We start from the raw sequence: 25940 nt of genomic DNA, 5'->3' as shown, positions 1-25940 counted from the left end.
CTCATTTTCTTGCTAGCTGTTGGCCAGAGACCCCCCTCAGCTCCTAAGGTGGCCCCATAGGAAGTTCCTTGATGTGTGGTCCCATGGGAAGTTCATGGTGTGGACAGTTGATTTCTTCCAGGGCAACTAGAGCACAGCTCTATAAATTTCTCTTCTGCTACCACTCAGACAAAACTCTCTGCTTTTAAAAGGCTCATGTGATTAGGGCAGGCCTGCCTAGATCATCTCCTTATTTTAAGGTCAACTGATTTGGAACCTTAATTGCATCTGCAAAAGCTCTTCACAGCAACACTTAGAGTCATGTTTGAATGACTGAAAGTGTGCATACCCTGGGAGCCAGGAATATTGGGAGCTATCTTAGAATTCTGCCTACCATAATATGATTTAGCAAATGGAGAAGATGAGGAAGGGTTTTCTACGAAGAAGAAATAGAATGTGCAAAGGATTCTGGGGAACTATTGGAAAATGATGCTGGAAAAGTGAGGGCCATGTCTCTTGCAACACAGCAAACCAGATTCTGGTGAAATCTTCCAACTCAAAACCCCTAAGATACTGGGAAAACTATTAAGACATGTTTTGTAGCAAGGCTGGGCTGGCAGGAATGGGAGGAAACTCCTCTGAGGTCAAACAATGAGAAAGTGTTAATCCTGAGAGGTGAGCAGGAGCCAGCACTTGCCCTGGAGCCACCTGCTAATCCTGGCTAAGCAGCAGGCTGGAGATAGGAGACAAAATCTAGACTGGAGCAGAGGGTGAAATCAGATTGGAAATCCTTATGCACACCAGAGCCCTCAAAGGGTGGAAATTTCAGCAAGGGTGGTTGGACTTTTCTCCCCATAGGAAACAAAGGAATTGAACAAAGATAGTCAATTTGCCTTAAGATACCTGATTTTTGCTCAGAGTGGAACCAAAACAAAGACAAAAGTTTCCCCTAAGAATTCCTAACCAAAAGCCCACATTCATGCATTTTGGACAGGAATTCATACCACCTTTGTGAGTAAAAACCTTCAAGCCAAACATTATTTTAAAGTGGTCCTAGGTTGGTAATTCCCTCAGACACTTGTAAAAAGCAAATCACCTCTAGTGGCATGCTCTCTAGTTCCTCCAGAATTCCAAGGAATTTAAATTTGCAATTTAAGACATCACAGTACAAGTAAGGAAATTTCATTTTACATGAGAGTTGGCAAAAATAATAAAATGAAGATTCAGAGAATGAATTAGAAGATTCAAAACATAAAATAAGGTTGTTCAATATATTTCTAGAAAAAAAGAAGGCATTGAAAGTATGAGTAGGAAGTAAGAGACTACCAACAATAATTCGGTAGACCAGTTAAACAATGAAAGAGAGAGAGAGAAACATACAATTAGTGAACTGAAAGATGGATACAAAGAAATTACCCAAAATGCAGCACTGACAGAAAAAAGGTTACAGAAAATGCAAATGAGATGAAGGGATGTGGAGGATAGAATAAGCCAAAAGTCTAGCACATGCCTACTCAGATTTCCAGAAATAAAAAATAGAGAAAATGGTTCAGAGGCAATAATAGAAGAAATAACGATGGAATTTTTTCCAGAATCAAAAACACACAACCTTCAGATTTAAGAACCGCCCAAAATCAATAAGCAGGAAAATTAACAGGAATATTAGAAACATCAGAGTGAAACTGCTGATCACTAGAGACAAAAAGGAGATCTTAAAAGAAGCCACAGAGGAAAGACAAATTATCTATGGAGAAATAGAAATTATGCTTAAAATTGCCAGAAGACAGGGAATGTCTGCAAAGTTCTAGGAGAAGATAACTGTCAACCTTGAATTGTAGAAATAAGGAAATCTTTCAAGATCAAAATAAAGGGGTGTGAGGCAATAGTAAGTGGGACAATAGGTAGTAGGGACTATGGCAGCTGGAGAGCTCCATCTAAAGGGGACAGTCCCTGCTCAGCTTCTGCCAATTGCTGGCTTATAGGAGTGAAACACCCTGTGTCGCTAGATCTTTAGAATTTTCAAGAAAGGTCAGAAATCTGGATTTTTAAAAGTTGAATTATCTCAGTTTTTAAATATTAACAACAAATTTAAAAATGTTTTTAATTGCAGGGCAGACAAATACTGTGTGGGTGAAACAAAACTTCCACGTGGAGGGCCTGAAGGTCTGATGAAGGCGGTGATGTCGAAATGGTAACATGGTAGACTATGTAAGATCAACTGGAGAGGTCAATCCCAGGCCTCTGCTGCCTCTTCAAACACTAGCTTGTCTGGCCAGTTTTTGTTTTAGTGTTTTCTTTTTCTTTTTTTTTTTTTTTTGAGACAGAGTCTGGCTCTGTCCAGGCTGGAGTGCAGTGGCGCGATCTCGGCTCACTGCAAGCTCCGCCTCCCGGGTTTTACGCCATTCTCCTGCCTCAGCCCCCGAGTAGCTGGGACCACATGCGCCCGCCACCACGCCCGGCTAGTTTTTTGTATTTTTAGTAGAGACGGGGTTTCACCGTGTTAGCCAGGATGGTCTCGATCTCCTGACCTCGTGATCCACCCGCCTCGGCCTCCCAAAGTGCTGGGATTACAGGCTTGAGCCACCGCGCCCGGCCGTTTTAGTGTTTTCTTAAACTCAGGGATGCACTTATATTCTCAATTGGGCTCTCAGGTTCTTAGAGACAGAAACTTCATTTTCTCTGAACATTCCATGGAAAAGGGCATAGTGCCTGGGTTTTAGTGGGTAGGGCAAACAACCTTAGTTCCTCCTCCCTCTAGTCTCATTCTCAGAGAACTGGAGATGTTGTTTCTTCCCTTCACCCCTTCAGGAGATCTACACCCTAGGGATTTAGGTTCCCCCTGACTGAGGTGTAGTGGGATAGAGCAGTATTAGAGGGGTAGGGCTTCCTGGAGAGGCCAGGACCTGTGCCGAGTTCCCCTGAGGTGCATGATAGAAATGTCCATGAATGCCCAGATACTGACCACTAAATGCCACAGCTGTGCAGGAAGTTGGAAGTCTTATGGTCCAGACTGTGGCTGGGCTTTGCATGGTGGTGGCATCTCTGTGGGCCCTGGGGCAGCTGATGTCCAGTGCCAGACTCATGGTAAATAGGAAGAAAAGTACCAACCACAGGCGAAGGAGCAGGCCCCTGACCCATTTTTCTGACTCCATATAAAAAACAGAGGCTAAAATCAGCCATCTGGTCAATGAGGTAGAACCAGATTTAGAACAAGAGCACCGTTACTGCCAATCCCACAGGATTGTTTCTAAACAATCGTAATGCCAATCGCATTGTGAAATGTTTGTGGATTGCAGAAGCTCCACCAAGAATGGAGGTTGAAGCAGACAGGAGAAGGGAGATAGTGGAAATAGGAGAACTAATCAAGCCTTCAATCATCAGGGACACATCATCTCTGCTTATCTCAGAGAGCGTCATCCTTTGTGGCCATTTTTCTAGGGTCAAGAAAAAATCATACCTTTTCATTTTCTTATACACGTAGAACAATAAATGTATTCACAAAAATATAAGACGCATACCAGAAATTTACAAAACCATAAATGTATATAGCTCAATAAATTTTCTCTAAGTGAACATACCATGTAGCCACCTAGGCCAAGAAACAGAACATTGCCTGCTTTCCTGAGCCTGCCTCATGGCTCTTTCTGGTCACCACCCTCTCACTGTTTTCCTGCTGTGGCAGCCAATCCTCTGACTTCCGTTCCATAGGTTAGGTTAGCCTGATTTTGAACTTTGTATAAAAGAAATCCTACAGTGTGGACTCTCTCTGTCTACTTCCTTTCACTCAAAATGGCGCCTGTAAGGTTCATCCATGTTGCCGCAGGTAGCTTAAATGTGTTTATTTTCATTGCTGCATAGCATAAATAGATCACAGTATTTTTTCAATCCCCTTGGTGGATATTTGAGTTGTTTCAAGTTGGAGGCTATAGCAGATAATGGTGCTATGAATGTTCTCGCTCAAATCTTTTGGTAGCCTTGTGGGTTTTTTTTTGTTTTGTTTTTTTGTTTGTTTTTGAGACGGAGTTTCACTCTTGTTGCCCTGGCTGAAGTGCAATGGTGCTATCTCGGCTCACTGCAACCTCCACCTCCTGGGTTCAAGCAATTCTCCTGCCTCAGCCTCCCGAGTAGCTGGGATTACAGGCATGTGCCACCATGCCTGGCTAATTTTGTATTTTTAGTAGAGACAGGGTTTCTCCATGTTGGTCAGGCTAGTCTCACTGACCTCAGGTCATCCGCCCACCTTGGCCTCCCAGCCTTGTGCCTTTTTTAACCTTTCAGACAAAAAAAAAAAAAAAAAATCTAAAAAGAGTAGTGGAACAACTAGGAGTTCTGTGATCATCTCACCATATTACTCGTGATCATAACATTGTACTGACATGGTCTGAAAGTACATTATCACGGATCCTGGTATTTTCCTTGTACTCGGTACAACTGCATGTAGACACTCAGAAACCCAGAATGTCAAAGCTGGAAGAAGTCTTATATATCATCCTACCCAGAATTTCCCAAATTTCGTCTTTACAAACATCCTCTTTGTGATTTTTGTCATATCCTCATACCACCCATACTATTACATTTTTCTTTAAATTGTCTTTTTGTCATTTAAATATCTGCTTTAGCCTTATCCTAAGCAATAACAACTGTGAACTCATAGCTTTGATATGCAAGGTATATTCTTTTTATTACACATTAAAATTAACATACAACTATTACAATAAATGTGTCAGCCTACCACCCGTGTGAGATAGTTTCCGTAGTCTCCTCCTTCTGATCCATTTCCTGTCCTGCTCTGTCTCAGAAGCTGGCCTCTACAGACTAACCTCAACTGGTTCTCTTGTCTTCTGGCTTCGGGGTGTATTCAGCCAAGAGGCACTGGACAGTAGTCAGAGGTTGGGATATTTATCACCCTGATCTCCACCCTACCCTGCCCCAGTTGGCAGTGACTGTGTTCTCTAACAAACGCCATGGGTCTCATCAGGCAACCCCTCTCTCATGGCTGTAGAGAGAGTTTCAACCCTTTGCCCTTTCAGGTACAGGAGTGACAGTACTTCCAGCTGTTGCAAGTCCCCCGAGTTTCCCCATCTCTTCTTGGCTCCCTTAACCATGCCCACCCCTTTATAAATAGTCCCTTCATTAAGTCCTCCTCACCTACCCCTTTCATGAGGCCATCTGTCTCATGCTAGGGGGATGCAATATCAAACCCCACCAGTGGTAGGCACACATTTTTCACACCTATATGGGTGCCAGCTGAGACTCAAGAGGGAATTCCTTATCCAACATCCCCTAGCCTGTGAGTGCCAGAGCTAGGAACGGTATCCCTGGTTCGATGTGTTTCTCACCATACATACTACTTCTCAAGGGAGAAACTGGTCAGTTCTGTTAACAATGCCCAAGTGTTCATATTGTAATGTCCTCTTATGAATCTCTCACTCTTGCACTTTCTTCCCCATCCTCATCCATGTTCTGCTGGGCCCCAGATGTAAATGGGATCATGGCCAGCTCACCTCTTTCCTCCCCTTCCCCAGGACTCCCGGATGTCATGCATCAGCCCTGTGAGAGCCTTGCCTCTTCTTCAACACACCTGTGTTTCACCACTGTCCTTTGATCAGGAGTCCTGTCTGGCAAAGGTGCAAAGTCCCCTACATCTCTTCCTCTCAAAACCTGCAGCCCAGCTTTCCCTCTCTTTCCAGAAATAGTAATTGCCTCTCTGTCCTCCCATAACTCTGCTTAGCACTGGCTTGAATGGTGACAAGTAGTGTATGTGTTTCCCTGATTAAACAGTGACTGCTTCTATGATCACACTGAATTCCTCTTTGTATCATCAGCATCCCCCACCAAGCCTGACTCAAGTAGGCCCTTCACAGGGCGATGTTGAGCAAGCAGCATTCATTAGGCCATTAAGAACATTAAAGCACAAAAGATGTTCTAATGGGTGACAGATGAATGCTCATCCTGTTTTTGTTTTTGTTTTTGTTTTTAGACAATGTCTTGCTCTGTCCCCCAGGCTGGAATGCAGTGGCGTGATCTCAGCTCACTGCAACTTCCGCCTTCCAGGTTCAAGTGATTCTCGTGCCTCAGCCTCCCAATTAGCTGGGACCACAGGTGTGTGCCACCATGCCCAGCTAATTTTGTGTGCATGTGTGTGTGCGTGTGTGTGTATGTGTGTGTGTTTTGAGATGACAGTCTTGTTCTGTCACCCAGGCCAGAGTGCAGTGGTGCGATCTCGGCTCACTGCAATCTTTGCCTCCCTGGTTCAAGCGATTCTCTTACCTCAGCCTCCTGAGTAGCTGGGATTACAGGCAGTTGCCACCACACCTGGCTAATTTTTGTATTTTTAGTGGAGACAGGGTTTCACCATGTTGGCCGGGCTGGTCTCGAACTCCCGACCTCAGGTGATCCATCCACCTCGGCCTCCCAAAGTGCTAGGATTACAGGCATGAGCCACTGCACCCAGCCTTACCCCAGTAATTTTTTAACAATGATTTATTTTAACATTGTGTGCTAGAGACATGATCTGAGTTGGGGATGGGACAGGGTGTGGCCTTCCTCAGTCTCTTGTCCTTCCCAGAGAGGCCTGAGGGAAAGGGGTGAGGAGTGGTCACCCAGTCTCATTCTAGGTCCTGGGTTTTCCAGCTGAGGCCCTTAGATGGGCAGCACTGGATCTGTGCATCTCCGATTATGGTGTACAAACTGTTAAGTGCGTGTGCACTGTGTGTAGGGGTGAGCAGGGAAAGCTCAGAGGTCTCTGAATTCCCAAAGGAGTCCAGCTTCAGAGAGCACTTTAGCCTTCCTCCTGGAGATGAAGAAAGTCTTGTTGGTCTCCACTCCTGGGGTTGGGGCCAAAGTTCCCACAACTTATAAATTGTTTCTCCCCCTGGCGTTTTCTCCCCGACCCTACAGCCCTTGAACAAGGGTGGCTTTGACCTCAAGTGGCAGCCCAGCTGGGCTCTAATGTTGGAATGTAGAGTTATGGTTCCTGAACATCTGTCCAGGGCCCGAGCTCGGAAGGCAGAGTCCTTCGTGGAGCATGTCCAGCTCCTACCCCAAGAGCAGCCTCCATGTTTACCCACTGACTGGGCTCACACACATGCAGGCAGCTCCTGGGACTCTGAGCTAGCGTGGTCACATGTCGGGGGGACAGAGTTCCCCAGGGGGCACCAGCCCTTACCCTGCAGTCTTGCCTCTGATAGGGAAACCTTGAGCTCGTAGTGACTGTGGGGCTGGCTCTCCAGGACAAGCCCCTCCAGTGGAGCCAGGAACCGGGATGGAAGGTTGGGTTTGGGGGTGGACTGATGGCCTGGAGTTTACTGCCTCCTGTTTTCTTTTCCTCTTTTTCCGTCTCACCCAGAGCTGAGGGAAGAGGCCTTGACAACAGGTGAGATTTGGGGCGCCGGACTGTGACTTCAACCCAGCAGGTGGGGTTGGCCCAAAGCAGATCCCCAGTTTTTCCTCTCAGGTCCTCTGGACACCCTTCCCCACCACACATAACCTTAGACCTTCACAGCTCCCACACCACCATCCACACCTAGGAAAGGACATTGGACTGGAGGTCAGGAGCCTGGGATTCAAGTCCCAGCTCTGCCAACAGCTACCAGCATATTCTTGGGCAAGTCACTGAACCTCTCTGAGTCCTGATTCCCTTAGCTGTAAGAGGGTGATAATCATAAGACCCTCTGCATTGCTTTAAGGATCAAGATAATGCCTGTGAAAGTCTTCACTGTACTCTAAAGTGTGATTAATATGTATTATTTATCCTGGAATCTCCTATATCCTTAGGGTCCTGTTAAATAAACCATGATGTGAGTGGCTAGTAATGAAGTTTTTGCTGCCTTTCTAAACAGTTATTTGTGCTTGTAACCAAAACTTTCAATGCCTTTATTCAGATATAAGAGTACGGAATTAATTCCGAGTTTAGACCGGGGGCAGCAGCTCACATCTGTGATCCCAGCACTCTGTGAGACTGAGATGGAAAGATTGCTCGAGTTCAGGAGTTTGAGACCAACCTGAGCAACATAGGAAGACACTGTCTCTACAAACAAACAAGCAAACAGACAAAAAAACCCAATAAATTACCTGGACATGGTGGCACATGCCTGTAGTCCCAGCTGCTCAGGAGGTTGAGGCATAAGGATCACTTGAGCCCAGAAGGTTGAAGCTGCAGTGAGCTGTGATCACACCATTGTACTCCAACCTGGGTGACAGAGCAAGCCCCTGTCTCCAAAAGAAAAATGAAGAAGCAAAAAAGAAAAAATTTCAAGTTTACAGGCAGGCTGGGGAGGAGGAGCAACTTCTGATTCAGTGGTGCTGCTTCCTTCGCGGGGCACTTTGCTGGCGTTGCCCTCTGTCTTCCTAAGGCGATGGACCTTGTTGCTATGTAAGGGAAGTCCTTGTGCAGAAGGCTGAGAGAAACAGAATTTTCAAGGACAAAACACTTGCCAAGAAGCCCAACTTCACAAATTTCCTCTATTTATCAACCCCTTAGTACACAGTTGCTGCTTTGATGAAGCTGATTTCAGCTGAAATACCACAGCAGTGGGAAAAGGAAATAATTCTTTCCTTGCATTCCAGTGTGAGGCTGATGTAGGCAAAGAAGCCTGCCAAAGCCTTTAGAGATGCGTGAAGTCCCCTGTTGTGTTTAAGGTCTTTTTCTCCACTTGGATAGGTTGGCAGCCGCTTTCCTTCTCTCTTGCTCAATCCTTCCTCCTGCATTCCTTCGGAGTTCTTGTTTCTCATCCAAAGAGCTCAATTCCTTTCAGAGCAATTCTTGTTTTCTAGTCTCCCATCTCCTCCTATTGTACAGACACGAGTTCATCAGAAAGAGTTTCCCAGTTAACTTTGGTGTAGCCCAGCGTTACCTCTTACAGTGTCTAGCTCAGAAATTAATTCTTCCTTAAGTCTAACTCAATCCCCCATGTTCCTCCCCTGTTTCTAAACTCTCAGCAGGCTCCCCATTATCTACTGAACTAACTTCTATGTCCTAAACCCAGCCTTAGAGGCCTTCCTCCATCTGGTCTCCAGGGCTAGATGCACTGTCTCCACTGGCTGATGCAGCCTCATGTCGGGATATGTGGCCTTGGAAAGGGGAATTCAACTTGTACCTACTCACCCCCAGGATCCTTTATCAGGCACCTGTTGGTCCCAGTCAGCCTCTTCAACCTCATCTCCTATTTTTCCTTCTCCCCTGCCTGGTGGCTGGCCCAGTGCCCTACTCACCATGTCTCTGAATGGCATCACACAATCCTGTCTCTGCTCCTTCCTTCCTTCCCTCCTTCCTTCCTTCCTTCCTTCCTTCCTTCCTTCCTTCCCTCCTTCCCTCCTTCCCTCCTTCCCTCCTTCCCTCCTTCCCTCCTTCCCTCCTTCCCTCCTTCCCTCCTTCCCTCCTTCCCTCCTTCCCTCCTTCCTTCCTTCCTTCCTTCCTTCCTTCCTTCCTTCCTTCCTTCCTTCCTTCTTCTCTCTCTCTTTCCCTCCCTCCCTCCCTTCCTTCCTTCTTTCCTTCTTTCTCTTTCTTTTTGAGAGGGAGTCTCACTCTGTCACTCAGGCTGGAGTGCAGTGGCATGATCTCGGCTCACTCCAACCTCTGCCTCCCAGGCTCAAGGGATTCTCCTGCCTCAGCCTCCCGAGTAGCTGGGATTACAGGCGCACGCCACTACCGCCCAGCTAATTTTTGTATTTTTAGTAGAGATGGGGTTTCACCATGTTGGCTGACCTGGTCTTCAACTCCTGACCTCAGACGATCCACCCGCCTCGGCCTCCCAAAGTGCTGGGATTCCAGGCGTCAGTCACTGCGCCCAGCCTCTGCACATTTCTTGTATAATTCCTTCCACCCCAAATTCTGTAAGTCCTCTTAAAATTCCCCAAGGCCCACCATGGGTGACACTTCCTCATCAATTAAGCATGTGTGGATGGTACCAGGTCAGACCGTAGAGGGTCTGGACTTGCTGCTTCCCACGGAACCCAAGCTGCAGTGTCTTTAGGTTTTTCCTCTTGGCTGTTCAGAATCCCCAGAGAGGAGTCCTCTAGGGCCCTGCCTGGAAGATGGGGTAAGGCTGCCAGCATGTTGTGGCCCCTGTGCAGTGAGAAGGTCTGGGAGCCCCTGAGTTTAGCAATCAGTGACATCTGTCCTCCATCCCTGTTTTCCATTCCACACCCCACACTTCACCGATCTCGGACCTCCAGTCCAGAGACCTGCCTCTGTCACCCTTTCCAGAGAGTAAAGCTCCAGATACCCACTGAGGGGAGAGAAGGGCAGGTGACCAGCAGAATGGAGTTGAGGAGGGCATTAAGGAGCTTTAGAAAGACCTAGAAAGACCCTCACAGATTGCTCACCAAGTGTAAATATGGCTTACTAAGTAATTTACATGCATTAACTGGAACTACCTCTCATGTAACTCTCCTCCTAGTCTCCTCCATTTTAACAAGCCATGAACTGCCTGCCAGGTCCCCATGTTCCTGGGACTTCCAAGTCTGTCTTTTCTTTTCTTTTCTTTTTTTTTTGTGGGGGCGTGGGGGACAGAGTTTTGCTCTTATTACCCGGGCTGGTTGCAATGATCTCGGCTCACTACAACCTCCGCCTTCCCAGCTCAAGTGACTCTCCTGCCTCAGCCTCCCAAGTAGCTGGGATTACAGGCACCCACTATCACGCCTGGCTAATTTTTTGTATTTTTAGTACAGATGGGGTTTCACCATGTTGGCCAGGCTGGTCTCGAACTCCTGACCTGTGGTGATCCACTCGCCTGGGCCTCCCAAAGTGCTGGGATTACAGGCGTGAGCCACTGCGCCCGGCCCCAGGTCTGTCTTTTGAGGAGGCTGTGGTGTCAAACAGTGGTTCTGGCCTTCTCCAAGTCAAGCTTGAGACTTGGCTTTCAGTCAAATATTCCTCATTTGTTTGCTTTCCTGTTTCCAAAATGTTACTGTTGTTATCTCCCCACAAAATCCTTCAACATAAAACATCTCTGTAAGCTATGGTAGCGGACTCATGGAGGTTTACATAGAGAGTTGTCCACCTGCACGTCCCGCCACAGCCAACTCCCCAGGCTTCCCCCATGCAAGGCCACACCCAGAGCCATGTCCAGATGGGAAGACAGGCTGCTGTAGGTTCAGCGCATGCTTGGTCTTATGTGGGCTTGTTCTCAAAGCGGTGAGTCCACAGTGTAAAGACGGGGGCGGAAGGGCAGATGCAGCTCACCCTTGTGTCTCATGTGGGCACGCCCAAAGTTCAGTAGTCTTGGCAGTTTGGATGGAGGAGAAGAGCTGCAGGCCGTCAGCCATTTCTACCACAAGGCACCAGCATCCTGAACCTGCTGACACTCTCATACATGACATTAATCTCCCCTTCTAGAAACCATGCTGGTTCTTCTAGAAACCAGAACCATGTGTGGGTTCTGATGCCTGAACTTGTGTCTGAGCCAGCCCAAGTTCTTGCCAATCTCTTCTTGTCTGCACCTGGGTGACAAGGTTTCACAGTTTTCCATTTATGTACCTTTCTGGGCTTCCCATGCACAGGTCTTGTCATAACCTGCCACACCTCAAGGTTCCGGAGAGTGGAAAATGTGCAGGGGTTTTACCCTAAGACTCAAAACTGCCTCTAGGTAAGCGAGGCTGAGCCCCATGGAGGTCTCCCACCCTTGAGAAGGCTTAGGGCCTAGACAGGGTCACCACTAGCCTTTGAGCAAATTAGAAAAAAGTGCTTATTGGAATTTGCATAATAAATACACAAATCTCTAATGACTATAAGGAGAATGTATCCTCTTTGCTGTGGTGTCCTTGTGCAGTGCACCACCTGGGCAGCTGTACACAATGGCCTTGAGTCGAAAGTCACAGCAGGCCAAGTGGCCTCTTTTGGTCTTTCTTCTCAGCTTACAGCCAATATTACCTTTCTTTCCATCCTGTTGCTTAGGAGAGGCCTGGTGGAAAGAGTCATAATAGGCAGTGAGAAGCAAGAATGTTGTTTCTGTTATGATAAAACTGAAATCTATAACGAGACATCCAATATATGTCTATTTTATTATTTTTAAACTAATAGACTTTGGTTTTGGGGTCAGTGTTAGGTTTGTAGAAAAATTGAGCAGAAAATACAGAGTTCCCATATACTCCCTCACCACCACCAAGTTGTCCCTGTTATTAACATCTTATAGTACATTAGTTACAACTGATGAGCCAATATTGTTATATTAATGTTAATTGAAGTCCATGGTTTACATTAGCATTCACTGTTAGCATTGCATATTCTGTACGTTCTGACACATGTATGATGACATGGATCCACCACTGTAGTATCATACAGAGTAGTTTCACTGCCCTAACAATCCCTTGCCCCACCCTCCCTTGCCTGGAACTCCTCACTACATTATTTTTTTAATCCTACATTCCCCACTCCTTATCAGCACTGACAATTCAGACCCCAACTCCATTCCCTTCCTCTATGGGATAGAGTAGGAGAGGGAGGAGAGGAGAGGGGCTGGGAGCTCTCCTTGGATGCCAGCTCTCCTTAGTCTTTTGCTCTTTTCTCTGCTCACCCAATTTCCCTCTAGGAAGGAGATCAGCTGCACAAACCAAGAAATGCTAAAACTACTGCTTTCTTCCCCTTCCTCCTCCTCGGGCAGCCACATCAAATCAGAAGTGAGAGGAGCCGGCACTCACTGAAGAAAAGAATCCAAGGCCAGGCAATGGCTCACGCTTGTAATCTTAGCACCTTGGCAGTCCCAGGTATGAGGATCGCCAGAGCCTAGGAGTTTGAGACCAGCCTGGGTAACACAGTGAGACCCCATCTCTATAAAAAATAAACAAAATTAGCTGGGCATGATGGTACATGCCTGTAGTCCCAGCTATTCTGGAGGCTGAGGTGGGAGGATTGCTTGAGCCAGAGGTAGAGGCTGCAGTGGGCCACGATCATGCCACTGTACTCCAACCTGGGTGACAGAGTGAGACTCTGTCTCAAATAATAAAAATAAAATAATGGCCGGGCTCGGTAGCTCACGTCTGTAATCACAGCACTTTGGGAGGCCGAGGTGGGTGGATCACGAGGTCAGGAGTTTGAGACCAACCTGGCCAACACGGTGAAACCCTGTCTCTACTAAAAATACAAACATTAGCTGTGCATGGTGGTGCGTGCCTGTAATCCCAGCTACTCGGGAGGTTGAGGCAAGAGAATTGCTTGAACCTGGAAGGCCGAGGTTGCAGTGAGCCGAGATTGTGCCACCGTACTCCAGCCTGGGCAATAAGAGCAAGACTCTGTCTCAAAATAAATAAATAAAAAGAAAATAAAAAGAAAAGCATCCAATGAAAACATGTCTTTTAATCTTGTGACTTATTAAAACATTTATAAATACATATTTTACTATTTTATCTGAACATTGGTAGAAAGCATCTGCTTCATTGTATTGGCAAAGGACACTGGTTAAAAATAGGGTTTGGTACAAAAAATTAGCCGGGCGTGGTGGTGGGCGCCTCTAGTCCCAGCTACTAGAGAGGCTGAGGCAGGAGAATGGCGTGAACCCAGGAGGCGGAGCTTGCAGTGAGCTGAGATCGCGCCACTGCACTCCAGCCAGCCTGGGCGACAGAGCGAGACTCCATCTCAAAAAAAAAAACAAAAAAGAAAAAAAAAAATAGGGTTTGGAGGCCAGGCATGGTGGCTCACGCCTGTAATCCCAGTACTTTGGGAGGCCGAGGCGGATCACGAGGTCAGGAGATCGAGACCATCCTGGCTAACATGGTGAAACCCTGTCTACTAAAAATACAAAAAATTAGTCGGGCGTGGTGGCGGGCACCTGTAGTCCCAACCACTCAGGAGGCTGAGGCAGGAGAATCTCTTGAACCTGGGAGGCGGAGGTTGCAGTGAGCGGACATTGTGCCACTGCACTCCAGCCTGGGGGACAAAGCAGACTCTGTCTCAAAACAAAAAACAAAAACAAAAACAAAAAAAGGGTTTGGGAATCCTATTTTGCCTTGTGTAATCCTGAGAAAGAGTTTCCAGTAACAGTCAAACCATTGTTCCTGCCAAAAAACCACTCTGGGTTGTCCTGTTTGTGATGCAAAGGCAAAACCATGTGGGCAAAATGATAATCAAATATTTAGGAACTTCAAGGGCGTTGGTGACTGTTAGTCAGGATGCACTGAGTTATGCTGCAGTAACAACCCCCAAAGGTCAGTGTCTGAAAACATTGATTTCTTGGTCACATTACATGCTCCTCCTGCATTTGCAGGGGTAATGGAGGTGAATAGCTGGAGTGTTCTGCCAACTACTATTAAACAGAAAGACGTTGGCCACAAAGCTAGCCTTCAATTAGATTGTGAAGAGGTCTGGAGAGGGATGTGGGCAGGGCTCATTAAAAATAAGTATATATTTACGGGCATTAATATATATATTTTTAAATGGAGTCTCACAATGTTGCCCAGGCTGAAGTGCAGTGGCTCTGTGTGATCATGGTGCACTACAGCCTTGAACTCTTGGGCTCTGCATTTTCATTTTGCACTGCACTCTGCAAATGACTATATGTAGCCATCGTGGTCCCAGGGGAGGGGCCAGGAAAGCCAGAATTATAGCACTCTGGGAGAGAGGAGTAGCAATGATTTACCAACCAGCTGAAAGTGTTTCAATCGTTTAACAATTGGTCTGACAACCAGTACGTATCAGCTGAACATCAGCTCTCTACATGGGTGGGTTGACATGATAGCCCCTGGAAGAGGCCCATATTCATTAAGACAATCATTTGGGGTAAATGTGATTTTTTTTTTTTTTTTTTGAGACAGGGTCTTGCTCTATCGCCCAGAGTGGACTGCAGCAGGCTCAAGTGATCCTCACACCTTAGCCTCCCAAATAGCTGGGCATACACCACCATGCTCTTTTTTTTTCTGTAACTATCTGCTTAGGAACAAAAGGAAAGGCAGTTTCTTGAATGACTCAGCTTTCAGCTTAATTTTTTCCTTTTGACCTAGTGAATTGGAGTCCCAGGTTTTTTTTGTCGTTTTATGAGGAAAAACTTTTGTTTGCAAACAGCATTATCGTTTTTATTACTCTGTGGTTGTTCTCTTTAAAAAAAAAAAGAAAAAGAAAAAAATCCCTTAGCCCAGGATTAGCAAGTACCCAACATGCATGCTCCTGCTTTCACTTTCTTATCCTCTTCTTTGCAAGGGCTGTCATGACTAGTTAACCATATTACTCCTTCCAGTTGGTCCTGGATGTAGCCACAGAAGCCTCTACACAACACTCCAGTCAGTCGCTAAGAACATAGCAGGCTGGGACCAAGGAAAACCCTGCCTTCTCAGTGCCAGCCTTTAGTCAGATCCTGGTGAAGTGTTTCTGCCTTGTGACAGCCGTGCTACAGATATTGTGTCATAAAGAGTTTGTCTGGTCTTTGTTTTTGGATTCATGGACAGAGTTTCTAAACCCTTGGAATTTTCTGAGTGGTAGAATAATATTTGTTATTCACGGTGAGCCCCTGGGATCACTCCTGAGTTTATGCTAACAAGGTGACTCACGGCAGGCCCATGGAGGCTGACCAGGCTGGAAAGACCAACTATGTGATTAGAGGGTTGGAATTTGAGCCTAGATGGGTAGGAAGCTGGAGAGTGAGTTTGATCATGTGACCAAAGAGTCACTCAATGATACCTATGTAATGAAACCGCAATAAAAAACTCTAGGTACTGGCTGGGCACAGTGGTTCATGCCTGTGATCCCAGCACTTTGGGAGGCCGAGGTGGGTGGATCACCTGAGGTCAGGAGTTCGAGACCAGCCTGGCCAACATGGTGAAACTCTGTCTCTACTGAAAATACAAAAATTAGCCAGGCATGGTGGTGCATGCCTGTAATCCCAGCTACTTGGGAGGCTGAGACAGGAGAATTGCTTGAACCCAGGAGGCGGAGGTTGCAGTGAGCTGAGATCACGCCACTGCATTCCAGCCTTGGCAACAGAGGAATACTTTGTCAAAACAAAAAACAAACAAATAAAACTCTAGACACTGAGGCTCAGGCAAACCTCCTGACTGGTGAATACATCGATATGCTGGGAGGGTGATGTGCCCTGGTTTCATGCGGGGAGGACACAGAAGCTCCATGTTTGGGACCTTCCCAGACTTTGCCCTGTGAGTCTCTTCATTTGACTGGTTCTGATTTTTACACTTTATAATACAACTGAAATCGTTAAGTATAGTGCTTTCCTGAGTTATGCGAGTCATTCTAGCAAATTATCAAATATGAGGGGATGCTAGGAACCCCTGAATTTATAGCCAGTTGATTAAAACTGCAAGGGACCAGGGGACCCCAAACTTGTGACTGACATCTGAAGTGAGGGCAGTTTTGTTGAGGACTGTGTCCTTAACTTGTGGAGTCTGGTCCACTATGGATAGCTAGTGTCAGAATTGCATTGCAATACTGTAGATATCAAAGGCAAGGAGAAAGCCACACTTCCCTGCAGCTGCCATGGTAGCAAGAATTCTGGGGATGAAAATGTCTCCGGGGACAAAGAAAACCTTTGGGGACCTCACTTACCCCTTTAACCCAGACATTATAACACCACTGCCAATCTCAGGGGAGCTAGGCTTTAGTAATAAAGTGTACTAAGTTTCCCCAGGCCTCAGTAGGTATAAATGAGGCCATAGTTATGACCTTATTTCTCAAGTTCTTCCCTACATCAGCTCTACAAAGTTCCTGTGCCCCATGAGAATTTCTGGGAGTGACTCATATGTGCTCATGAACAAGTGTAGCCAGGTCTTTCTGAGGCCTATTGGACACTGCTGCTTCTACTGGATAATACTGCATTGGTTATATTCTGTGTGCCCCTTGTTTTAGTCAATTTTGTGCTGTTATAACATAATACCACAGACTGGATAATTTATAATGAACAGAAACTTATTTCTCACAGTTCTGGAGGCTGGAAAGTCCAAGATCAGGGAGTCGGTATCTGGTGAAGGCCTTCTTGCTGTGTCATCCCACAGTGGAAAGTGGAAGGGTAAGAGAGCACATGCAAGAGACAGCAAGAGCCAAAGGGGGCCAAACTCATTTTTCCATTAGGAGCTCACTCCCAACTCCATAATAATGAACCCACTCCCACAATCATAGCATTAATCCATTCATGTGGGTGAAGCCCTTATGACCTATTCACCTTTCAAAGGTCCCACCTCTTAACACTGTTTCACTGGGGATTAAGTTTCCAACATATGAACTTTGGAGAACATATTTAAGCCATAGTATCCCTCCAGACCCTCCTCTCCACCCTCCTCTGCCATGCTTGGTGTCCTGAAACGCTGACCTTTATGAATTGCATTATCCAGGCTACTCTACCCTAGCTTCTGGTCAGGTTCAGCCAATGAAAGGCACTGGCGGCAGGGACCAGAGGAGAATGAGGTCAGAGTATTTCTATCCTGCTCTGTCCCTGCAGTGAATTGGTATTCCCATAACAAATTGGTATTCCCATAAGAAAGGCTGCAACTCTTATCAAGTGGCTGATATTCTAAACACACCTGCCCTTGCCTCTCAGATCCAGGAGAGGTAAAGGCTGCCTGCTGTTGCTAGCTCTGTCATGCTTCACCACCCCTTAACCCTGCCCACATCCCTGTAAGCGGTCCTTCACTACATGCTCCTCAGACACCCAGTTTGAGATGCTGTTTGCTTCCTGATGGAACCTTGACACACAGACACCATTGCTATTTCCATCCTAGCATATGTCCTCAGGCCACTGCACCTCCCCCAGGCATCACCAATAATTCTTCATGTCCTCTTGAAGCACATCTGACATGGCATTCCTGCTGCACAGCCAACTGTGGCAACAAGGAAAGGAACAGCTCTCCCCACTCAGCATCACTCTGTTAGAGGACTCTAAGGGGATGAACTGCTTGTGTTCCAATGTCTTCTAGGGTTTTTAGTGAAATGGCTCCTTCTGTTTTACCTGCATGAGGCTGGAGGAGGAGTCCTGAGTGGGGAGGCGCTGAGTTGGAAGGAGCCAAGAGCCATGCTCTAGCAGAGAGGGCACTGCCTTGGGTACAGGTGCTGGGCCTGGGAGCTGACTCTGCCACTAAAAGGCCATGAGACCGTGGACAAGTCACTCTCATTTTTAGGCCTCTATTTCCTCACCTGTATTATGGGGGCTGGACTCAACGATTCTCAAGCTGCTCTGGGCTCCCAGTCTTACTTCAGCCATAGTAGCTCCTGTTTGGTCTATTTTAGAATGTGAGCTTTTGTGAAGATTTCCTTTAAGGAATGGGTTCCACTGCTTTAAAAATGCTTGGAAACAACTGGACTAGAAGATCTAAGGTCCCTTCCAGCCCCTACATTTTTGAGCATAAAACCTACCTTGTTTTCTTCACCATTGTGCCAAGGAAGCACTGGTTCCAAGAATTAATGGAAAACGGATGATTAAAGGCCCATCTCCTGCCAGGCTCTCTGCCATGGCAAATCTACCATGACTGGGTAAAAGGTTTTGCTTCACATCCATCCTCAGCGCCTTCTCACTTCCTTCTCGCTTGCTTCTGCCACTATTCCTAAGCAAGAAAAAGAAAAGGAAATTTTAAATCCATTGCATAAAATGCAAACCAGCCTAGTAAACAAAAATGGAAAAGATGGCAAAGGATAAATCGTGTGCCTTTGTAGTCTTTACAAACAGACCTTGGGAGCTTTGCAAAGGCTTGACTTATGGCAATGGAAGCTGGCAGCCCTCCGTAGTTCATCACAGATGTTTGGTGTTAGAGAGAATTGCAGAGCAGTGGTTAATAGTTTGGGCTCTGGGGCCAGACAGATATTGGTTCAAATCCTTGTGCTACCATTTACTAACTGGGTGATCTTAGTTAGATGTGCTGGACTGTAAAATCATCATCATCACCATATCTGTTTAATTGAGTTATCATGAGGACTGAGAGTGAGTTAATACATGCACAATGTTTAGCACAGTGCCTGGCACATCAAAAATACCCAATAAATCAGCTCTTTGATGTTATTGTCATTAGAATTACTATTCCCATTGGCTTCCAGGAAGCTCAGACATCAGAGCTCAGTTGAATATTCAACTAAAAAATCCTCCTGCTGGGCACGGTGGCTCACATCTGTAATCCCAGCAAGCACTTTAGGAGGCCAAGGCAGGTGGATCACCTGAGGTTGGGAGATCGAGACCATCCTAGCTAACATGGTGAAACCCCATCTCTACTAAAAATACAAAAAATTAGCTGGGTGTGGTGGCACATGCCTACAATCCCAGCTACTCGGGAGGCTGAGGTGGGAGAATTGCTTAAACCCGAGAGGCAGAGATTGCGGCGAGCCAAAATGGCACCACTGCACTCCAGCCTGGGCAACAAGAGTGAAACTCCATCTCAAGTAAGTAAATAAATAAATACCTCCTAGGTATCATTTACTTCCTTTTCACTTCCATTTATGGCATCTTTTAAGATAGTTGTTATTTATCGAGTGCTTATTATGTGCCAGGACTTATAGGCACTACCCAACACCTAGCACAGTGATTAGGGTATTGGAAATAACTCAACAAATGGTGGCAGAATAAATGAATGATCTTATCCAATGCTCCCAGCAACCCTAAGAAGTAGGTATCATTATCTCAATTACAGCAGACTTTTTTTTTGTTATTATTGTTGACACCTGAGACTCCTTCCTGATTGTGGGGAATCTGCCCTTGTGTGAGGGTCTCATCTTGGATGCTGAGAAAGTGAAAAACTGCCCTGGACCTCTGGTAGCAGGAACACAGATATACGAACCAAGTACAGCTAATCAGATCTTCACCTGGGACTTTATTTTTATTTTTATTTATTTTTATTTATTTATTTTGAGATGGGGTCTCGCTGTGTCACCCAGGCTGGAGTGCAGTGGCACGATCTGGCTCACTGCAAGCTCTGCCTCCTGGGTTCACGCCATTCTCCTGCCTCAGCCTCCTGAGTAGCTGGGTCTACAGGCGCCCGCTACCACGCCCGGCTAATTTTTTGTGTTTTTAGTAGAGATGGGGTTTCACTGTGTTAGCCAGGATGGTCTCGATCCCCTGAACTCATGATCCGCCTGCCTCGGCCTCCCAAAGTGCTGGGATTACAGGCTTGAGCCACCGTGCCCGGCCACCTGGGACTTTTAAATCTAGACTGGGCTGGGTGTGGTGGCTCACACCTATAATTCCAGCACTTTGGGAGGCTGAGGCGGGTGGATCACTTGAGGTCAGGAATTCGATACCAGCCTGGCCAGCATGGTGAAACCCCGTCTCTACTAAAAATACCAAAAAAATTACCTGGGTGCAGTGATGCATGCCTGTAATCCCAGCCAGTCAGGAGGCTGAGGCTGAACCCAGGAGGTGGAGGTTGCAGTGAGCCGAGATCACGCCATTGCACTCCAGCCTGGGCAACAAGAGTGAAACTCCATCTCTAAATAAATAAATAAATAAATAAATAAATAAATAAATAAATCTAGACTGAACAAAGTATTTGGAGTTCCTGCTGGGGTTGATGGCAAAGCGTTGGTGGCACTGGGGCCAGTAGAGTAGTGTCCCAGGCCAAGCAGTGACCACAATGCCAGCAAAAGGCCCAGTGTTGACCTACCTACAATCCATTTTGGAAGGAGGTAATGTCTTGTAAATAACATCATATGGCATTAATTTGGGAAGAGTTTCTACATCTTGCCAGCCCATGACTTTACCAACATTCCCTTTCCTTCTGTAGTTTGTGAGTTCCCTTGAAACTTAATCACCTTCAAGCTCTCTCAAGCGACTCCCCTCTCAGGAGGTTTGGCTTCCATCCCCTCAGCAGCCCTTGTTGCCTCTAAGAAGATAAAGCAAAACCTGTCCTGCTTCCCTTCCTCCCATTATTTTCCTGCCCATTTTATGCACAAACCATGCCAATGCCAGGCAGTTGGCTGTCTTCTGCTGAAAACGAAAACCTTAGAGTGAGTCTTGCTGCCACATATGTGTGTACTTGGGTCGAGGGCTGATTCATAAATCTTCCTTAGGAAACAAAGGCCTCTGGGCAAGCTGGTAAAGGCTGGCTTTCATTTATTTGTTTTTGTCACCCCCTTGATATCTCCTCCCTTGCTCCAGAAATGTGTTAGACCTCATGGGGAACACTGACAAATGCACATACAAAATAAGGAAAAGAATGATGAATTTCAAATTAGGATACCTGGGTTGGAACACTGGCTTGATCACTTACTATCTGCAAAAACTTGGATAGGTTACCTAACCTTTCCTAAGCTTCAGTTTCCTTATCTGTAAAATGGGTTCAGCAATACTCCTATTCCATGGATTGTGGGGAAGTTTCAGTAGCAATGCATCTAAAAGCATCCATCAAAGTGGCTGGTTCAAAGAATCCTCCCATAAATGTGTGTTGCTGTCAATTGAAAGTCCCCCAGATGGTAGGGTCCAAGTGGTTGATGCCCTACACCTCCAGCTACTGGCAATAGGGACATGTGAGAGTTGGGGTACGTGGTAACATAGGAAAACCTATTTGCAATTGTGTTATGTTGGTTTAGATCAGTCAAATATCTTTTTCTATTTCTTGGCAAGACTGCTTGTCAAATAGAGCATGCAGGGACCCTGAGCAACCAGGACTGTTGGCATAAAAAGCAGGTGAGCAGAGGATGGGGGAGCCAGAAGAGAAGGTGCTAAAAGGAAGAGCTGAAAATAAGCTTGACCCATCCCTCAAAGTCGTTTAACAGTCCTTGAATCCAGACGCCTCATGGCCCTAGGAGGGCCAAACACGCTCAGGGGTTGGAAAGGAAGCATCACAGTGCTGGTGTCAGGAGACCTGAGCTCCAGTCTTGTCTTTGACATTTATGAGGCGTATAAACTGGGAGGGTCACGTCAGCTCTCTGAGCCTTAGTTTTATGTACTGTAAAGTAGGAGAAATAATACCTCCCTCACAAAGGCATAAACAGGCCAGGTGCGGTGGCTCACGCCTGTAATCCCAGCAGTTTGGGAGGCCAAAGCGGATGGATCACCTCAGGTCAGGAGTTCGAGACCAGCGTGGCCAACATGGTGAAACCCCATCTCTACTAAAAGTACAAAACCCCCATCTCTACTAAAAATACAAAAATTATCCAAGCGTGGTGACAGGCACCTGTAATCCCAACTACTCGGGAGGCTGACTACTCAGGAGAATTGCTTGAACCTGGAAGGTGGAGGTTGCAGTGAGCCGAGATCATGCCACTGTACTCCAGCCTGGGTGACAGAGTAAGACTCCATCTCAAAACAAACAAACAAACAAAAACAAAACAAAGGCATAAACAATGAACAAGAGATTGATTTTCTTTTGTAACAGCTTTATTGCAATATAATTCAAGTACCATAAAATTCACCATACCCACTTTTTTTTTTGAAACAGGGTCTCACTCTGTTACCCAGGCTGGAGTGCAGTGGCATGATCACTGCTCACTCCAGCCTTGACCTCCTAGGTTCAAGTGATCCTCCCACCTTTGTCTCCCAAATAGCTGGGACTATAGGTGCACACCACCACACCCAGCTAATTTTAAAATTTTGTTGTAGAGACGGGATCTCATTACGTTGCCCAAGCTGATCACGAACCCCTGAGCTCGAGCAATCTTCCTGCCTCGGCCTTCCAAAGTGCTGGGATTATAGACATGAGCCACCACACTGGGCCAAAATTCACCCTTTTAAAGTATGCAGTTCTGTTTTTTTTTTTTTTAGTGTATTCACAGAGTTGTGCAACCATCACCACTATTTCATATTAGAACATTTTTATTACTCCTAATAGAACCAATACTGTTATCAATCATTCTCTATTCTCCCTCCTGAGAGATTGACTTTAAACTGTGTGGTGCTGTACCCATTTTGCTTTGTATAGATAACAGTTGATCATTGCTACTCAATAGTCAGTAGTCTGCTCATAAGTAATATCACAATTATTCTTCAGACTTAATAAAAGCTGGCTTGAGAACTGGGTCAGGAGTAAGTTTGGCAGGGAAATGGTAGAGATAAAGAGGCTTAAAGAACAGTTTATTTCTCTCTCATAGAATAGTCCAGTTAGCTCACAGCTCCATCTTCCCTGTGGCACAAGCAACGTTCTCATGATAGAAAATGTCAGCTAGAGCTCCAGTTATTATATCTTTGTTCCAGACAGCAGAATGAAGAAAGAGATGAATATTGCATGCCATTGGCTTTTAAGGAAAGGTCTCAGAAGTTGCCACAAGCATTTTTACTTTTTTTTTTTTTTTTTTTTTTAGACAGAGTCTCACTCTGTCACCTAGGCTGGAGTGCAGTGGCGTGATCTCAGCTCACTGCAACCTTCGCTTCCTGGGGTCAAGCAATTCTCCTGCCTCAACCTCCCGAGTATCTGGGATTATAGGCACCCGCCACTACACCTGGCTAATATTTTTTTTGTATTTTTAGTAGAGACGGTGTTTCACCATGTTGGCCAGGCTGGTTTCAAACTCCTGACCTCAAATGATCTGCCCACCTAAGCTTCCCAAAGTGTTAGGATTACAGGCGTGAGCCACCATGCCCAACCACTTCTACTAACATCTAATTGACCAGAACGCACTAGTATGGTCACATCTAGTCTTATTCCAAACAGCCAGTTAAAAATTGGGGTTTGCATTATTATGAAAGAAAAGACCAGGTATTTGGTAGCTGTATCAGTCAGCAAATGCTATAATAATTCTGCATAACAAACCATGAGCATACAACAATGAGCTTTTTTTTTTTTTTTTTTTTTTTTTGAGACGGAGTCTCGGTCTGTCGCCCAGGCTGGAGTGCAGTGGCCGGATCTCAGCTCACTGCAAGCTCCGCCTCCCGGGTACACGCCATTCTCCTGCCTCAGCCTCCCGAGTAGCTGGGACTACAGGTGCCCGCCGCCTCGCCTGGCTAGTTTTTTTTTTTTGTATTTTTTAGTAGAGACGGGGTTTCACTGGGTTAGCCAGGATGGTCTCGATCTCCTGACCTCGTGATCCGCCGGTCTCGGCCTCCCAAAGTGCTGGGATTACAGGCTTGAGCCACCGCGCCCAGCCGCTAACAATGAGCTTTTGTTTTCCTTGCTCTCAGGGCTGCGGGTTGACTGGGAGGCTCTGAATCAGGCTGCAGGGCTGCTGGGCTTGGATTTAGGCGCCATGCTGGCTCATGTCTATCTGTCTCCATGTTTTCCTTGGACCAGCACTACTAGGTCATGTTTTCCGTTTTGCTTGTTAGTTTGTTTGTTTGTTTGTTTGTTTGAGACAGGGTCTCACTCAGTCACCCAGGCTGGGGTGCAGTGGTGCAGTCATGGCTCACTGCAGCCTTAACCTCCTTGAACTCAAGAAATCCTCATACCTCAACCTCCTGAGTAGTTGGGACTACAGGTGTATAACAACATGCCCAGCTAATTTTTATTTTTTTGTAGAGATGGCATCTTGCCATGTTGACCAGGCTGGTCTTGAACTCCTGGCCTCAAGGAATCTTTCCATCTCAGCCTCCCAAAGTGCTGAGATTAGAGGCATGAGCCACCACACAGAGCATGTTCTCTTCATGGCAAATGGCAAGAAACCAGGAAGTTGAGCAGAAACACATGATGCTTTTTCAGGCTTCTTGAGTCACTCTTTTTCACACTCCATTGAGCAAAGCAAATCACATGGCCAAGCTAACATCAATGGTGGAGGTATACTGCACTCACACTAATGGAGAGCACTGCAAAAATCACATAGCAAAGGATGTGAGTGTAAAATTCTAACACCGGAAGTGTCTGCAGAATGATAAACAATGATTCATTTATACAGAGAACAACCAAGATTGCCAGGAAATTCAATGTCTGCAGTCTTAGTCCCTGGAGACCTTCCAGAAACCTGCTGCTGCTGCTGCTGTCCTACAATTCAGCTCCCAGTGTAGCTTCCAATTCTGATGATCCCACTTTTCCGCTTACAGATTAAGCTAGTCCAGCCTCTTACATAAGCTTTTTAGGCCACAGTCCCTAGTTTTAGCCTAACCAGACACCTGCAGCCTTTTCTCTGAGATTTTGCCAAGACAAACAGAGTAGTTCAGGATGCCCCTAAGAGAGAAGGAAAGTGGGAAAAATCGGTTGGGAAAAATTCAGAGTGCAGAAGCAGCCTGCCTAAAAAGTTGCTGGAACAGACAAAAATAAAACAACCTAGGGAAAATAAAACAAAACAAAACTCAGGCTGAACCTGGACAGATAAACAAACAGGGTCCTGCACAGGAGTTCTTTGTTCTTTGTCTAATTAGCAAGCTCCCAGGAAAAAGTTTTCTCCGCTTTTCAGTCAGATACATGGTGAGAACTTGCACAGGTAGGAGGGGGGCTTACCTAAAACAAACTCACAGTATACAAACAAGAGAAGCTGTACTTTGTGCTTACCTAAAAACATACCCACAGCTGTATGAGATAAGGGGCGTTGCACAGACAGTTTTACTGATAAGAGAAGTTACTCAAACTGCTACAGAGATGAGAGGGGTTTCTCAGCTGTAACCTGGCAATCCACTCGGACTCCTCTCTCTGCTGCAGAGAGTTTTATTTCTTTCACTTAATAAACTTTCCCTCCAAACCCACCTTTGTGTCCGCGTTCCTTAATTTTCTTGGATATAGGACAAATAACCTGGGGTACTAGTTAAGACAAAGAGAAACTGCTACATTAAGGTGCGTTGGTGAGACTGCAACACCTCTATGTAGGGCCAGCAGCCATTTTCCTCTGCCCTAGTTCCCTGGGGACCAGCCAGAGTCAGACCCGTTTTTCCCATTCAAATTCCCCAAACACAAAAGCTTCATCATGCCACTTTCTATTACAGTTGGGCTTGAAGGTACATCTACAGGAGAGTGAAAGCCCAGGCAACTTGGCCCTTGAGTTACAAAGAATTCTGTTTATCTTTCCTGAGGTAAGACTAAGTCTATAGCAGTAAAAATTCAGAACTCAGATTAGGTTTTCAAAGGCCGACCTTTCCATAATTTACATTCTTAATGAATCACCCTGCTCAATTGTAATCAGTGGAGCTTAAGACAAATTTCCAAGAGATTTGGTCAAACTTTTGGTTTAAATAATCTTCAGTGTATCT

The 25940-nt window shown here is 46.0% G+C and overlaps 1 protein-coding gene across 8 annotated transcripts in view; it reads right to left on the bottom strand.

Moving 5' to 3' along the window:
- Positions 1 to 8768, bottom strand: part of ST3GAL5 (ST3 beta-galactoside alpha-2,3-sialyltransferase 5) — a 79374-nt gene extending 70606 nt beyond the window's left edge. For 4 of the 8 annotated variants that reach the window (XR_013402375.1, XM_077958293.1, XM_077958296.1 and 1 more), the window contains exon 1: positions 8053 to 8768. Coding sequence is in view for 5 of the 8 variants with exons in the window: in XM_077958293.1 (XP_077814419.1) it covers positions 8053 to 8070 (18 nt within the window). In the remaining 3 variants the exon portion in view is untranslated. The remainder of the gene's footprint in view (positions 1 to 8052) is intronic. The other 4 variants (XM_077958299.1, XM_077958297.1, XM_077958302.1 and 1 more) reach the window with 2 other exon arrangements.
- Positions 8769 to 25940: the final 17172 nt, after the last annotated feature.

This window comes from Macaca mulatta, chromosome 13, assembly GCF_049350105.2.
Source record: "Macaca mulatta isolate MMU2019108-1 chromosome 13, T2T-MMU8v2.0, whole genome shotgun sequence".
Lineage (NCBI taxonomy): Eukaryota > Metazoa > Chordata > Mammalia > Primates > Cercopithecidae > Macaca > Macaca mulatta.
This window is presented reverse-complemented; position numbering and strand designations above follow the sequence as displayed.